This window comes from Bombus bifarius, unplaced genomic scaffold (genome assembly GCF_011952205.1).
Source record: "Bombus bifarius isolate JDL3187 unplaced genomic scaffold, Bbif_JDL3187 scf7180000007990, whole genome shotgun sequence".
In the NCBI taxonomy this organism is placed as follows: domain Eukaryota; kingdom Metazoa; phylum Arthropoda; class Insecta; order Hymenoptera; family Apidae; genus Bombus; species Bombus bifarius.
In genome coordinates, this window is record NW_022884371.1 from 1,431,791 (window position 1) to 1,447,210 (window position 15,420).

At 31.5% G+C, this 15,420-nt stretch overlaps 3 protein-coding genes across 4 annotated transcripts in view; 2 read left to right on the forward strand and 1 right to left on the reverse strand.

The window, feature by feature from the left end:
• Positions 1-578: 578 nt before the first annotated feature.
• On the forward strand, positions 579-4,194 carry LOC117205401 (condensin complex subunit 3). Its single transcript, XM_033443755.1, has 7 exons — positions 579-701; positions 826-1,625; positions 1,705-2,239; positions 2,340-2,642; positions 2,710-3,075; positions 3,150-3,662; positions 3,735-4,194. Exons 1-7 carry the CDS (start codon positions 594-596, stop codon positions 3,843-3,845), a joined length of 2,736 nt encoding a protein of 911 aa, XP_033299646.1. The 5' UTR covers positions 579-593; the 3' UTR covers positions 3,846-4,194.
• Positions 4,195-5,669: 1,475 nt separating this feature from the next.
• On the forward strand, positions 5,670-7,995 carry LOC117205460 (WD repeat-containing protein 92). Its single transcript, XM_033443880.1, has 4 exons — positions 5,670-6,223; positions 6,347-6,847; positions 6,904-7,001; positions 7,074-7,995. Exons 1-4 carry the CDS (start codon positions 5,957-5,959, stop codon positions 7,279-7,281), a joined length of 1,074 nt encoding a protein of 357 aa, XP_033299771.1. The 5' UTR covers positions 5,670-5,956; the 3' UTR covers positions 7,282-7,995.
• Positions 7,996-8,510: 515 nt separating this feature from the next.
• Positions 8,511-15,420, reverse strand: part of LOC117205462 (DNA-directed RNA polymerases I, II, and III subunit RPABC3) — a 72,394-nt gene continuing 65,484 nt past the window's right edge. For both annotated transcript variants that reach the window (XM_033443883.1, XM_033443884.1), the window contains one exon: positions 8,511-8,964. In XM_033443883.1, coding sequence (XP_033299774.1) covers positions 8,847-8,964 — 118 coding nt within the window. In that variant the 3' untranslated portion in view covers positions 8,511-8,846. The remainder of the gene's footprint in view (positions 8,965-15,420) is intronic.

The window sequence follows — 15,420 nt, forward strand, 5'->3', positions numbered from 1 at the left end:
AGATGATATAGATAATTTAAGGTTATGTTTATAAACATCTTCAGCTCACTCCATCTAACTCTCACCTTCTTGACAAAAGGTCAAACATAGTCGTAGGATGCCGACAGAATTTCTATAGAATTTTCATCCTTGAGAAATACCTAATATATGGTGATACCTAGTAATACATACGATATGTATGTATTCTAAGATTTATCACGAACATGAAATCTTCTTAAATAAAACTTTGTACAAAAACATTCAATATGATATTGTATTTTGGCTCAGTTTCATCAGATAATCTTGCCAAGCAATGCATATTAAACATTATTTCCCTGAATATGTAGGTTAAGATCATATGTTTAGGTTGATATCTAAATCCATTCTTATGCCAATGTTTCTAAAGTCGAGTATTGTTATTGTTCCATCTTACTCAGTTTCAATGCAATCATTTCATTATCCTTGTCATGCGATCTCTGATTCGTAGATGTAAGATGGATGTGAACATTTCAACCAATAAGGAAAATATATTTGAATTTGTAACGTTTTTGTTTCTTATGTCGTTTTCTCACACATTTTTATATTTCAGGTCGTAATCGTATTATTTTATAAATATGAAACGAAATACAAATAATTATATAAAAGAAATATTTCATAGTGTTCAATTTAATAAAACTTGTCATCAGAGTAATTTAAAAAAATTGAAGAAATGCTACGAACAGGTAAGAATAGGTTGTAATACAGACGAATTCATTATAATTAATTTATTTTTATTTAAAAAAGTTTCAATATAAATGTTTTACATACAGCGTGCAAAATTACTAACATTTCCTTTTTCGATTTTAGACTAATGAATCAGATTTTTGGAACTGCTTTATATCCTGTTTTAAAGTTCCACTTACTTTTGCACAGCGACATCCACGAGTTGAGAATACTCTGGAGTTTGTTGCTAAATTTGCCGCTAGTTTATATTCAGCCATAAATGATAATGAATCTGAGGAACCGATGTGTCCATTTCTTTCCAACCTGTTTGAATTTCTCCTAACGAATCATAGTGCAAAAGACATAGGAGTAAGATTTCGAGTTTGTCATTTTTTGAATATGTTATTAAATTCTATGGGTGATCAGGCTTTTATTGATGATGCTGTCTGTGATAAAATTACTGCTTCTATGATGGATCGGTTGTTAGATAGATCGCCAAAAGTTAGAGCTCAGGCAATTTTTGCTTTACATAGACTTCAAGATCCTACAGATGAGCAATGCCCTGTTATAAAAATGTATATATTTCATGCCAGCAAAGATCCAAATGCTATGGTTCGTAAAGCAGCATTGATGAGCATGGGAAAGAATCAAAGTACTTTACAAGTTGCATTGAGAAGAACCAGAGATGTAGATGAGGCAGTTCGTAAAATGGCATATGAATTCATTAGTAAAGTAACAGTAAGATCTTTAACTATTACACAAAGAGATCAGCTGCTAAATGATGGTTTAAAAGATAGATCTGATATAATTAAAAGAACTGTTCAAAATGTTCTATTACCATCATGGTTAAGACATTTTAATGGTAAATTCATCAGTTTAATAACAGCTCTTGATGCTGAAATTGGTACAGATGTATCTGTTTTAGCCCTAGATTCTTTATTTAAGTAAGTATTTAATTTATCATATATATGTGCAATTGAACATTTGTTTGAAATACTAAATGGTTAATCTTTATTTAATTAGGAACACTGCATTAAATACATTAATAGAACAATTACCAATAGATAAAGAGACTAAATTAATACCAGTGAATAAATTGGGCAGTGAAACTGCACTGTATTGGAGATGCTTAGTAAAATATGTTCAACGTGAATCTTGTACAGAAGAATTGGAAACAATTTTACCAGAATTATCAATGTTCTGCAATTATATTTCCGATTTCCTTACAGCAATATCCACACAACAAACCGAAACATGGGTGAATCATATGCAGAAATTTGTCTTATTACAGTTATTTGAAATAGTAACAACTTATGATTTATCTGATGAAGTTGGAAGAAAAAAGTTGAACGAATTAATACGTAATATTTTAATGGGTAATTACTGGACTGAAAAACTTGTTGAATGTGCAGTAACACACCTAAAAAACGTTATACCCGATGTAAATAGCAGACTAGATACATTAGCTAATATAATCAGTGAAATTAGATTGCCTTTGAAAGAAACTATAACACAAACACAAATCACGGAGGAACAACAACACGAGATTAACTTAAAAGTAAGTTGGTATTCTCAATATAATATTAAATATAACATTAAAAAATTCAAATTTGGTAAAAATTGTAGTACCATTTATCTTAATGAAAAGTACTTTTTAGAGAGCAAAACTTAAGGTAAAATTATTAGAATTGAAAGAAGAAGAATATCAGGCTATACAAGACAAACAGTATTTAAAGGCAGATGGTTTAAAAAATCAAATAAACGAATTGAACAAGGAAATAGTAAAATTATCAGAAAAACCTCAAGTAACACAAACTATAGTTAATGAAGAGATCAAAGAAAAGAGCGATTCTGCAACAATGATAAAATGTCTAACTATAATATGTACAATGATGCAGTCTGTAACTTCGTTAACGCCAACACTTAAAAGCCTTATGCAAATAGCGCTTGATAGTTTAGATGTATGTGATTGAAATATAAATTTATTTAATCTTAAATTATTATGTATAACGTAATTATTGTTTTCAGCATCCGGATGATAAAGTACATATATTAGCATTAAAAGCAGTTAGTGTTTGTTGTATATTGGACAGGGAATTAGCTAAACAACATATTATGATGTTGTTCTTACAATTTTCTTTGGAACAAGAAAATCCAGATATTTGGATTGTTGCTTTGAAAGGAATCTTCGACCTTTTATTGTTATACGGCCTGGAGCATTTTGATATATTAGAAAATGTACCCGATAATACTGGTAGTAAATCAGAAAAATCTCGCACTAAATTATTTACAGATACCGACACAGAAATTTCTGTAGCATCTCTACGTAAATCAGAAGCAGAACGAGGCAATTGTAATTTTATTAAAATTATAGCCGGATTATTAGATAATGCAGTGAGTATATATTCTAGTCTAATATTCTTTTATTTTAAATATATAATGTGAAAATCTTTTTGTTAAAAATATAGAATCAAGGACTAAGAACAGTTGCCGCGGAAGGTCTTTGCAAATTATTACTTCATCGACGAATTACTAGTTCGAGTTTATTGTCAAGATTAATAATTTTATGTTACAATCCTGTAAACGATAGCGACTTCTATCTTCGACAATGTCTAACTGGTTTCTTCGATAATTTTGTCACATTCGTACCCGATGCACACATGTTATTAGAAGAAGCATACTTGCCGACCTTACAAATTTTATGTAATGCACCAGACATCAGTCCCTTACAAGAAATTGATCCTTATGAAGTATCCAGGTTTATATTAAACTTGACTAGGCTTGAAACTCGTAAACCTGGAGGAGAGAATTTCTGTGCTCATAATAGCCTTGTTTTTTCTATTTTGGCAGAGGTATTAAATACAGAAAGCAACATTGACAAAGAAACTCTTATTAAATCATTGAAAGATTTGCATTTGGAATTGGACGATAACACGTCTAAAAAAAACTTACAGGAAGCTATCGATAAAGTGATGGAAATGGTAAATATTTTACATACAAACAATTGTTAATTATATATTACAAATTTATATAAACGTTTATATCTTTTACAGGTAGTTTCTGATAAACGGTTAGTAAGATACGTCGAGCTTTTTACGAAGAAGTTAAATGCTCCTAATGCTACCGATGTCGCAGAAGATGAAGACACTGAAGCTGATGAATGAGTAATTGTTCTTAATAGGAATGTAATTGAACTAAATATGAAAATATTATATTTTATATGATATTGAATTAAATTTTATATATTTCCCGAGCATATGTTTATATATGCAATGTTTTATAGAATGTTCACGAAATAATAAAAATCTCTGAATTCCACGTAACATTTTAAAATTTTTCATTTTTAACTCTTTCACGCCTAGCGCAGATTATATCCGGCATTCACAAAATACTTCACATCGACTTACGCCGGATATAGCCCGCATTCACTAAACGCGTCGTATTGGCCAGTGACAGTAAGGACACGCGAATTGACATCTTAATTATGTTAAACTAGCGCATAAGAAGAAGTTCCTGCAACGAGTAAAGTTTATTTGTTTTCTATCTTTTTGTAGAGTATCACAGTTAAAAGGTAATTAATAACATTACATACAGAAAAATAAGTAAACCAGGTTATTAAGTTGTTACGTCCAGAGGATCTTTAATTCCTCCTATCCGTTTCAAATATTAATAAGTGATGTAGGTTTCGGTACTCTTTAAAATGAAGTATAAAAATCTAAAAAAACAGCAACTGGTGAACGAGACTGCTTCGGAAAGTTGTGATGAAAATGAATCACATATAAATACAGCAAATCAAAGAAAACGACTATTAAATGTACTTAGTACATCAGAATCTCAAGAAACTGATACGTACGTTACGTACGAAGAAGAAACGTACCAAGAAACGTTAACGTACGAAGTACCAACCAGTCAGATATTACATGGACTTCGAAAAAATTTAGGCTAATAATTCATGATTTTACAAAACAGCAATCGGGTATTCAAACAAATATAAGATCCTGGGGATTTCTGCAATACTTCTAGTTGTTTGTATCTGAAGAACTGGTAGAATTCATTGTTGAAAAAACAAACAACTATTGGAGACAAATAAATTCTGATGACCTTACAGCTGGAACAGACCTGGATGAATTGTGAGTATGAAATAAATTCAGCCAAAAGTATTCCTCACAAAACACCGCCTCTAGCGTTCAAATGGCCCAACATTTCTTCATCCGATGCTCCTGGTGCGAGACATGCGTATGCACGACGGGAGGTCAATGTCAAAAGTCAGATCTAATTTACAATCACAATATTCAATAAACAGATCCACTGTCTTAAAATTCTTGAGAGCATTAACATCTATGCTCCTGAGAGATGAACCAGGCACCCTTGCAAGTTCACACTTTTACCATATACATGTCAATTCAAACATAATGGTTTAATCTACAGATTATCTTATCTTGCTTGATCCATATCAATTTTCAAACTTATCTAAGGCTTCTCAAGGCATGTTAGATGTCTAAATTATTTATATTCCACTTATGTTTACTTATAGTTTTGTAGCGGCACATGAGTCAAAGGACAATTCAGATCATGTTGTTTTGCCTTGGAGTATCAAGATCGTTAGGATACAAGTAATGTAAGAACAAATAGACTCCGGGCAAAACAATGTCGCCGCTACATACAACCGTCGAATGAAGACGAATTCAAATTTTCCGACTTCCCCCCGACCAGTATAAATAAACGGTCGCGATCGCAAGCAGACAGTACATATTTGTTTAATTATTTTTACAGTAAATAATCTCATTTTTTTATTGTATTTCTATAAACAATACAGAAGAAACAATTTATTTTTTATATTTAATTAAACTTTCAGGCAATTTTGATATTTTTTCGAAAAGGATGTTATTGATATTAATGAAGTTAAAAATTTAAAGGAATATGATAATTAAAAATCTCTTTTTAGCAAAATCTTATTCATTAATAACTGAAATACTTCCCTTCTCACTGTGTATACGTTTATTTCTCCCACCATGAGAACGGAGAAGATACGTATTTATAGTTCGGCCATTGGCCACTAGAGGTCCTATTCCTAGTGCATTTTTTGACCAACATTTTTGACATTGCATCAACGATCTCCCTACTCCGTACTCACTACTTCCTATTTCCTGCTTCCTATTGATCTCTGTTTATGGATACTTCAAATACTTCAGATACGTAAAAATAAGTGCTGTCACAGTTTCACAAATTTTAGCTAAGAACCAAGTAGTCTTGTTGTATAGTCAACTTCGAAAGCATGGATAAATTTGAGAAACCGCAGATAATTTGTCATATTGAGAAATCGGTAAATTATTCCTTATTCGATGCAAAATGGATTCCGTGCAGCGCAAAATTTGTGGTTATGGGCTCACGACCACGAGGTAGCGGTATTATACAAATCTATGAAGTTTCCAGCGGCGAATTAAATCTTGTTAAAGATATCGAACGATCTCAACCGATAAAATGCGGAACCTTTAAAGCATCTAGCCTAAAAGACAGATATTTAGCAACTGGTGATTTTCAGGTATTAACAAAAAATATAAAAAATTTGAAAGATATTTTCATTTGAATGAATGATATTATACATAAGTTTTAAATTTTAACAATTTCTTATTCCTACATAGAGATTTAAAGTCATCTTTATTAGGGTAAATTGAACATTTACAACCTAGAAGACCCTTCGATACCAATTTATACTACTGTTGCTCATGATGAGATTATAAACAGTATCGATGGTGTAGCTGGACAGAACATTGGATGCGGCGCACCGGAATTAGTAACTGGCTCTAGGGATGGAAGTGTTAAAGTCTGGGATCCTAGGTTGAAAGGTCGGCCAGTTGCTGTAATGGAACCTAAAGAGGGTGAAGATCGTAGAGATTGCTGGACAGTTGCATTTGGAAATTCATACAATTCTGAGGAACGAGTTGTAGCTGCTGGTTATGATAATGGAGATGTAAAAATGTTTGATTTGAAAGCAATGGCTGTTTTGTGGGAAAGTAATCTTAAAAATGGAGTTTGTAGCATTGAATTTGATAGGAAGGATATTCCAATGAATAAATTAATAGCTACCACTTTGGAGTCAAAGTTTTATTTGTTTGACTTAAAAACTCAGCATCCTAAAAAAGGATTTACTTATCTAACTGAGAAGGTAAGATTGAAATGTGAAAATCACATCTTCATTTAATTTGATTTATAATGTTTTAGGCACATAATGCAACAGTATGGTTAGTTAGACATTTGCCCCAAAATCGTGAAATATTTGTTACTTGCGGTGGAGGAGGAAGCCTTTGTTTATGGAAATAGTAATTATACATTTTATATCTATTTTTATTTTTAGCTTTTTATAGTTTTATTTACTATTGAATTATTTTTAGTAATTATCCAAAGAAACGAAAAATAGTAGACGTAGATGGCATTGGCCGCGGAGTCGTCGGTGATCTAACTCTTTTACAAAACACTATTGTTTCATCACAACCTGTTAGTTCCCTAGATTGGAGTCCAGACAAACAGGGTTTGGCTGTTTGCACTGCGTTTGATCAATGTCTGAGGGTAATTATCACCACAAAACTTAATACTTTCTAAGAAAAAGTATAAATTCATGTTCTAATTAATTATAAAAAAATAAAATATTTATATTATGTTATTTAATATTATTCAGTGTGAAACGTTCACTATTGCAATAGAAATGAGATAAAACTGTAAATAAACATCAATTTTCTTACTTTATATAATTTGACGAAATAAAATGAATAAAATAAAAATTAATATTCTACAAAATTTTTCATTAAATTCAAATTAAATTGTCTGGAATTCTTGGTTATCTAAGAATCTAAATTACCGACTGCGAAGGAAATTTTCATCACGATGGCGACACTTGTGGTTCGTTAAATATCGATTTTTGTCTCCGTATACATGTGCACGCGTTGCGCAACTTCGCGGTACGGACGACCAGATAAAAGCGAATTATATGTCATCGGGCCAATCTATTTAGAATCAAACCCTTATTAAGTGGCAGCCATCTTATAGTGCGATATGTTATGCAACATCAGACCGCCATGTTGAGGCGCGAGACGTATCCACGCCAAGTGGTACTTATGCTACATTGTTCGAGCCAGCCTCGGTCAGCTCACATTCAGCCATACAAGGTCAGGAATACCGCGAGTTTAATTACATAAATTAGTTCTTGGCTATTCCCCCTTCTGCAACATGTCTCTGTGATACATTCTTTTCGTTTCTTGCTCTCGTGTTCACAGAAGCTGCGCGCGTTTCGATTGGATCACGCATTTAGTCTTGGCTCCGTTGTTCTCCAAAATGGCGTCGTCCTGTACGCGCAGCATCACAAAAAACAAGACATAGATTTTTCTCCTACAAATCTCTTTTATTTTTTTAAGATTTGATGAATTTATTGAAAATTTTATGTTATGAACTAAATATTGTCTTTTAATGGTTACTTTTATAAAAGACAGGAGTGAGCAAAAATATTTTACTTCATTGAATCAGTTGCTCGCAATTAAGAGAATGCGGAATTACGGGTCTTTATAGTTTAATTACAAGAACTGCTTGTAATTAATTCAACTGGTAACAAGGAGCAAAGCAGTTTATTTAAATATGTACCAACTTAGCTGGCCAATCGCAGCATTGTAAAGCTACTACAAACTCGCCTGAAAATTGTCATGTTTTGTTTGTTTTCCAAGAATTTAATCAACAGTTAGTAATCATTTTATTTAACAACTGTTTAATTCTGGTAATTTTTATGGTACCTTTTAATAAGAATAATTGGATAGGTTGGGAGTTTTTATTTAGAAGGTTACTTTTTACGTGGAAAAATACCTTTATTAGTCAGCATGTATCTGAAAATCGCAATGGCAGTGACAATGCTTAGTAATGATTCATGAATTGGAGAATATGAATAGTGAACGATCAGTTAGAAAACAAAATACATATTTCCTGTTTTACGTCAATGTACTGCTTCCTCAATTATTGCAATATACAAGAAATTTCTTTCTGGAATCATATCGACCATTAATAACTTCTAACAATTCAATCACCTTTCTCCTAAATTTATTAATAATAACGTTCTCCTTGAAAAGACTGCATTTAATATACACACATTTCCTAAATCAATAATTGTGGCGCATGTAATGTAGTTAGAACGCCAATTTTTTCATTAGTAGATACATATGCTGGTCGATCTCAAAACCGTGTAGGTTGTTTGCGTCACCCTGTAACCTCATCAGTAATCCTCCAAAGGATACGTAGGCAGATCTGCAACAGAGAGAAACAGACAATGTAAGTCACCGTGAATCACCACGCTAAAAGCCTACATATATTTGTTTAGAAACCGAATGCTGGCTTTTCGTTTGACTTTACCCTCCTGATCACCGGAAAAGCAATTTTATATTGCTATATTATATCGAGGGATTTATTTCATTGAATTTGAAATGTTTAAATTAAATTCTTCATTAAAAAATGAGATGAACTTTCAACCATGATGGCCTTTGAGAAATAAACTTTTATGTAATTTTACATTTAGCAAATTCTTAAGTCTACAAAATTAAGTTTTACAATTTTTTCAACTTAATTGTACTAGTTATATTAATTATATTTAGCTCAGTTTTCCCGTTTAACTCGATTTTGAAATTTCTGGACTTGAGAAGAATTAAAGTTAGCATTAAATAAGACATATTTTTTATGTACATATGTATCTACATAGAATAAACTTGAAAATTATTATGTTGGTCAGTAAAACAGTTTTTCATCCTCACACATAAAATGTTTCAATCGAAATACACTAATGTGATAATTAGAAAATATTGATTTAAATCCTCGTCCTCATTATTTGATGGTGATCATTGAAGTTGTGTTTTCAATCACGGTTGCGGATCTGCAATCGTCATAATTGCAGTGTCGATAGCGGTCGTATATACAATATATCCACACAACCAGCTAACAACACTGCCAACATGCCAATTGCAAAAATCTTCTGCCAAGGATTTTCTTCTGACGTCAAACGTGTTTCTCTTCTTCAAGCAGTTCCGCTGGTGGATTCCATAATAGAAACGCAGTTTCTTCCTGATGCTAGGGATTTTTTAAGTGCACCATCGTGTACGTGCTTTTATAACGATTTATGACGATTACGAGGTACATAATAATAAACGATGAGTTTAAAAACATTAATGTATTATTGTATAAAGTAGGTGAATATTATTTTATAATTCAAAATCAAAAAAATTATAATTCAAAATAATAAAGCCTTACTATGATATTAGTCATTTTCTTAAGTTTTTAGATTTGCCAATTTTCAAAAATATTTTCATCATTGTCGATTATTCAGAACTCATTTTATTGAAATGAAATCTTGTGCTTTATGAAGCGAGATTATGTATTTACTAATGTATTTTCCAAGAACATTAATCTGTAGATTCAAATACAATACTGCGTAAAATAGCTTTAAAATTTGTTTACGGTTTAATGTAAATTATTCGAAATTTTGTTTTCCAAAGTTTACCAATATTGTAAGAACTAGTAGCAAGAAATTATATAGCCTGTGATGGAACTTTGACCGCAGTTTATTGACAGAATTATAAATGAGAAAGAATCCAAAAATGAACTGTTATTATTCAATTTTCAATATAAAGACGTCAACATTTTGTTCACTATCCTCTCTCTTTCTTTTTTACAAAATTAACCTCCGATGATACATTACAAGATACAAAATGTTTCTAGCAAGTGAAAAAAAAATTATCCACGTTACATCTCAGAGTTCAAAGAAATAATACACATCCGCTAACGATCCAAGGATATTTAAATAAACTGAGCAATACACATGTTTAGGAAGTTACGCTGCTATCGATTGACCTTGCTCCCAAATTTCTCACCATCCATAGTAAGAGAGCTGATTATTTTTAACCGAAGTATTCTTGGTTTTTGCCCCCTCCTTTCCGTCTATTGGCTAACCCTCTTCTCCTCATCCCTTGTTCAATTAATCCATCTCTATATTAAACTTCTCAGATATTGGATGACTTATCTTCAATGTGACATTGACAGTGGCATGTTGTGTAGAGTAAATATTAAAAAAATAAGATGTTTTAGTAGAGTAAACATATGCCATTATTATTCTTCAACCATATTATATATATTACTTTTTATAAGTAATAACTAATTAACTATGATTAACTTTGATTCATTATTCAAATTCTTTCTCATATTATAATTGCATGATTTCCAAGTCTCAAAATATGAATTAATATTATAATAAAATTTAGGATTAAAATTATGAATATTATTAAGGAATACTAATTAAATTTTTTAAGTAAATCTGTTTTACTTTTTAAATACGTATGTTTAAAACTAAACGTAAATATTGTTTATATAAAAAAAGTGCAATATGCATGAAATATATACAAAATAATTATGTATGTACCTCGTACATCGAGTATGTCCGGAAGGGAAGGAAAAAGAGCATTTCTACCGGGTCAAGAATAACTTGCTAAAATGATATTGAGGTTCCGGGAAGCAACGACTTTGAGAGGTGGCAGTATGAAATGAAATGATGAGAAGGATGCGGCACAGTATATGATTTTTATTGTCATTACAATTACAATGAGCAGCGACAAAAAGTGATGACAGTTTGAGATAATAGTGGTCGACAATATCACTGCTATATTTATAATGGTTTACTTATGTTACCCTAATATATCTGCGACAACAGTGTTTTAAATTTCTCAAAAATCTTTCTTTTATATTATCCTTAGATATTCATATATTTATATATGAAAATATTGTTCAAAATTCAATCACATAAAAATAGATAGATAAATTTCAACGTTCTTCAACGATAGAAATCAACGTTCTTGAAAGTTTCGCGAAAGCTCACTAGCACCACCACCCATAATGAACCTTAAGTAGAAGATCCATGTCATTTATAGATAGGAATTTGTTTGAAACACTCTTGTCGCTAATCAGATCTATATAAGAATAATTAATCGAAAATTATATAAGTTATATAATTAATAGACTGTAAATATTTATGAAAAGTCATACTTTTATGAATATAATAAAAAATGGAATCTGCGCATGCAATTTTCTTATTTACAAAATATCATAACATATTATATTTTACGCATTCTCTATATAATTGTGCATCTTCAAATTTCCCCTACATGCATAAAAATCCGCAGTCCAATAATTGATTTCACGATGAATGAACTTGAACAAAGAAAGTCATCAATTGGTGCACGCATCTTATGCAATGTGCCAGAAACTGAAATGTGTCAGAAGTTGTAAAAAGTCCAGAAAGTGGTGAAACGAATAAGTCACAGGTATAAATATCGCCTATGCGCAAACGATGTCCGACGGCCGAGAGCGATGAGGAAAAAATGAGAGCAAAAGAACAAAAAAAAGAAAACAAGTCGACCGCGAACCGATACTCTCGTTTACACGCTCCACCGACTCTTTTATTCAACTCTTCCAAGAACACGTAATCATTTACGATATATACAAGAAAGACAAAAATGCAAAAAATGAAAGATCGAAGGAGTGGCTACTTATCATAGAAAATTTTTATGTATATATTATGTGCTATATAAAACATTTCGAAAGTCACTAAAATGAAAGAAGGACACCATGATTATATCGGTAAAATTTGGAACTAATCTAGAAAAGTATATATAAGTAAAGTTTATTGCAAGGTATCTGGTAAGAAGTTAGCATACAGCACGAATCTCCAATATATAAGTTAAATGGTGTAATAATAACTAATTAAAAATAGTTCTACTGAATATTAAGGCTTATTAACAATACAATGGATAATTGTTTAAATACTTTTGTGATCCTTGCGGAATATTGTATATAGTTGGAATAAATACCTTATAGTTACTACATAGATTCTCAGTTTTGCTTCAAACTTCATCAATGTAATCGTTATAATACTAATGAAATTTCGAAATGTTCAATATAAAATATATACAATACATTCGTAAAAGGTTTCTAAAAGCATTCGAATGTTTTCGTGAGCCACTGTATGTTGTAGAAAATATCACACGCGTTGACTTTATGCTAAAGTCGGAGAAATTCTTTTGCTGAGCAAACGTGTCAGAGATTTATTGCGACACAAGCGCCACGGTGGGCCAAACAGGTTTCCCATATCTCGTGCGTACGTCTGTATCGCGCGTGGTTCACGGTATTGTGTCGCACGGACGTAACTATCGTGAAATCTGTACCAGCCATGAACTCCACAATACCTATTGTGCCATTGACGCAGAAAAATGACTCGCGTTCGAGAATTTCGCATTATTGACGGCGTGTCTTTGATGCTTTCCACTAGTTTTATTCTTGGCTACCGTGAGTTATATGTCACTAGATTTAAATACCAGTCGTTATGAGGTTTTAAGGCTTACATTGATATGAAAACTACACGGGGAAGATTTGACATGTCCATTTTTAAGAATTTTATAACTTTTAGGTCACCTGGTAGTTGAAAAAAATTATTTTTATAAAGGGTAGAACCTGACGAATTCAAAAATAGGTGAAAATAGATGATAAATCCACAATATTTTTTTTAGATTTGGTACTATTATAAAGTATGTACAATAATAATTGCCGGTGGTATTACAATATTAATGCGAGGCACTATAAGCGGTGTACTAATTAATTTTGCTTTTTCTTATTGTGGTAGAATTTTTTATGCTTATTTATGTTTCTATGTATGTATAATATACACTCATAAGTATTCACTTTGATCGATTTGTAAATAAGTGAATTTTACCAAAATGTACAAATTGAATGAGTAATTAGAAGCAGTTGTATATAGTTACTATATATTTCGTATAGACAGGATTTTAAGAGACATATAACATGAGGTACAGAATTTTAAACCAGAATATAAACCACATGTAACGTGCATACAAGTATTCTCTGGCCTGGTCTTTAAGAGGAAAACTGTACTGGTTTACCTGGCTTAATTTAAAATTAGCATGCAGTCGCTTTTATTCACTTAACCTCGCTTGTGCAGTATTTGCTATGTACCAGTTAATACATATATACTTATATAGATCGTGTAATGTGATTTTCCAACATTATCAAAGATAAAATATGTTTGTGTGTATATGTGTATACACATATGTTCAAGATGTGTATATATTTCGTTATGGATGCTTTACACTCTCGTTTTAGATTATAAATTTCGCAATCTCATTCTACATCCCAAATTTAACTTGCTGCTGTATACACGCATACGCACACATACACAGATTCGGCGTGCACACTCTGGCACGATATGCGTCGTTAAACAGGAAATTTCGATCTGGACTACTATCCGATTTATTTCTTATTTTATCACTATTTCATATTTTCTCCTCATCCTCAATTAAAATCTATTCTTACATTAAAAATACAGCTTAAATAAAATAGCAAGATATTTTTTATCACATTCCTATGCTTCTCAGGTAAAAAATCATAATGTTATATATAGCTAATTGGAATTAAAGTTTAACTGCTACTGTTACTATATAACTACTAAAATATTTTAGTAATTACAAATACAAAGACTTTGATGACAGTCATTTTTACTGGTTTGGTAGTTCTAGCGTCAAATCCAGTAGTAGTCCAGGTACTCAATACATACTTATTCAGTTTAAAAAGAAATTCTATTGTACAAATAACAATATACCAAATCACCTTATAAACTGATATATTCCTCCTTTATCAATAATAAAATATATTTTGTACTGAGTCTGAAAGAATCTTATCATTTGACTCAAGCAGATCAACAATACTTCATCAGTCAACAAGAAGGCATCATATCAAACTGATATACTGACCCTGACGACTGTGTTCGAGATAAAAGTTAATATTTACAAGTGATTCATTACAATGTACAAATAAATGCATTTCTCTAAATTTATATTTAATTATGCATAGACTGCGAATTTTTATGAATGTAATTAATGAAATGGAAATATTATAATAAGTGTTTTACTTTGAATATTATACGTATTCTATTTGATATATTATGTACATTTTTCCCCATGTTCCCCATAAATGCATACAAATCTGCAGTCTAATTATGATATATCAAATTTACTAAATAACTTCTATAAATAAAATTGACGAGCTTCGATGTATTAGGCAAAACGTCATGTGATACCGGAATAAGAACACGATACACTTTGCGAGTAACGCAATCCCGTGTTCCTTCGCGTATCCAATTGTTCCCTGATCCGTCTTCGCGAGCGTGACGTAACGTGACATTGTATCTCCGTAATGTTTTCAATGACACTGCGCGGCGACGCGTCGACTTTTCAGCTGGGATGATACAGAAACGAGGATAGAGACGCGAAATTACAAACACACGCGATCTTCACCCTCGTTGTTCATCGCGAAACACAATCGAGTCGCCCCTCTACAAACCGTTTACCTAACCGCGTTCAACGCCACGCATTCGAACTTGCAAGTTTTTCATATTTAGAAGTATTCTTTATACAATTTCTTTTTCATATGCATAACAAACATTAAATAATTCGAAGACAATTGGCTAATTAAAGTTACAAATGAATGTTGAAAAATACACTATAATTATGACATAACCTGTTTAACCCTTCGAGTCATCATGGACAGCTTAATACTAAGATAGGAAAATTACTTTTAGTGAAAAACAAAATGTAATTTCGTGATATTTCTTAACCTTATTGCGATTCTTATATTTCAATTTTATTTCTTCTT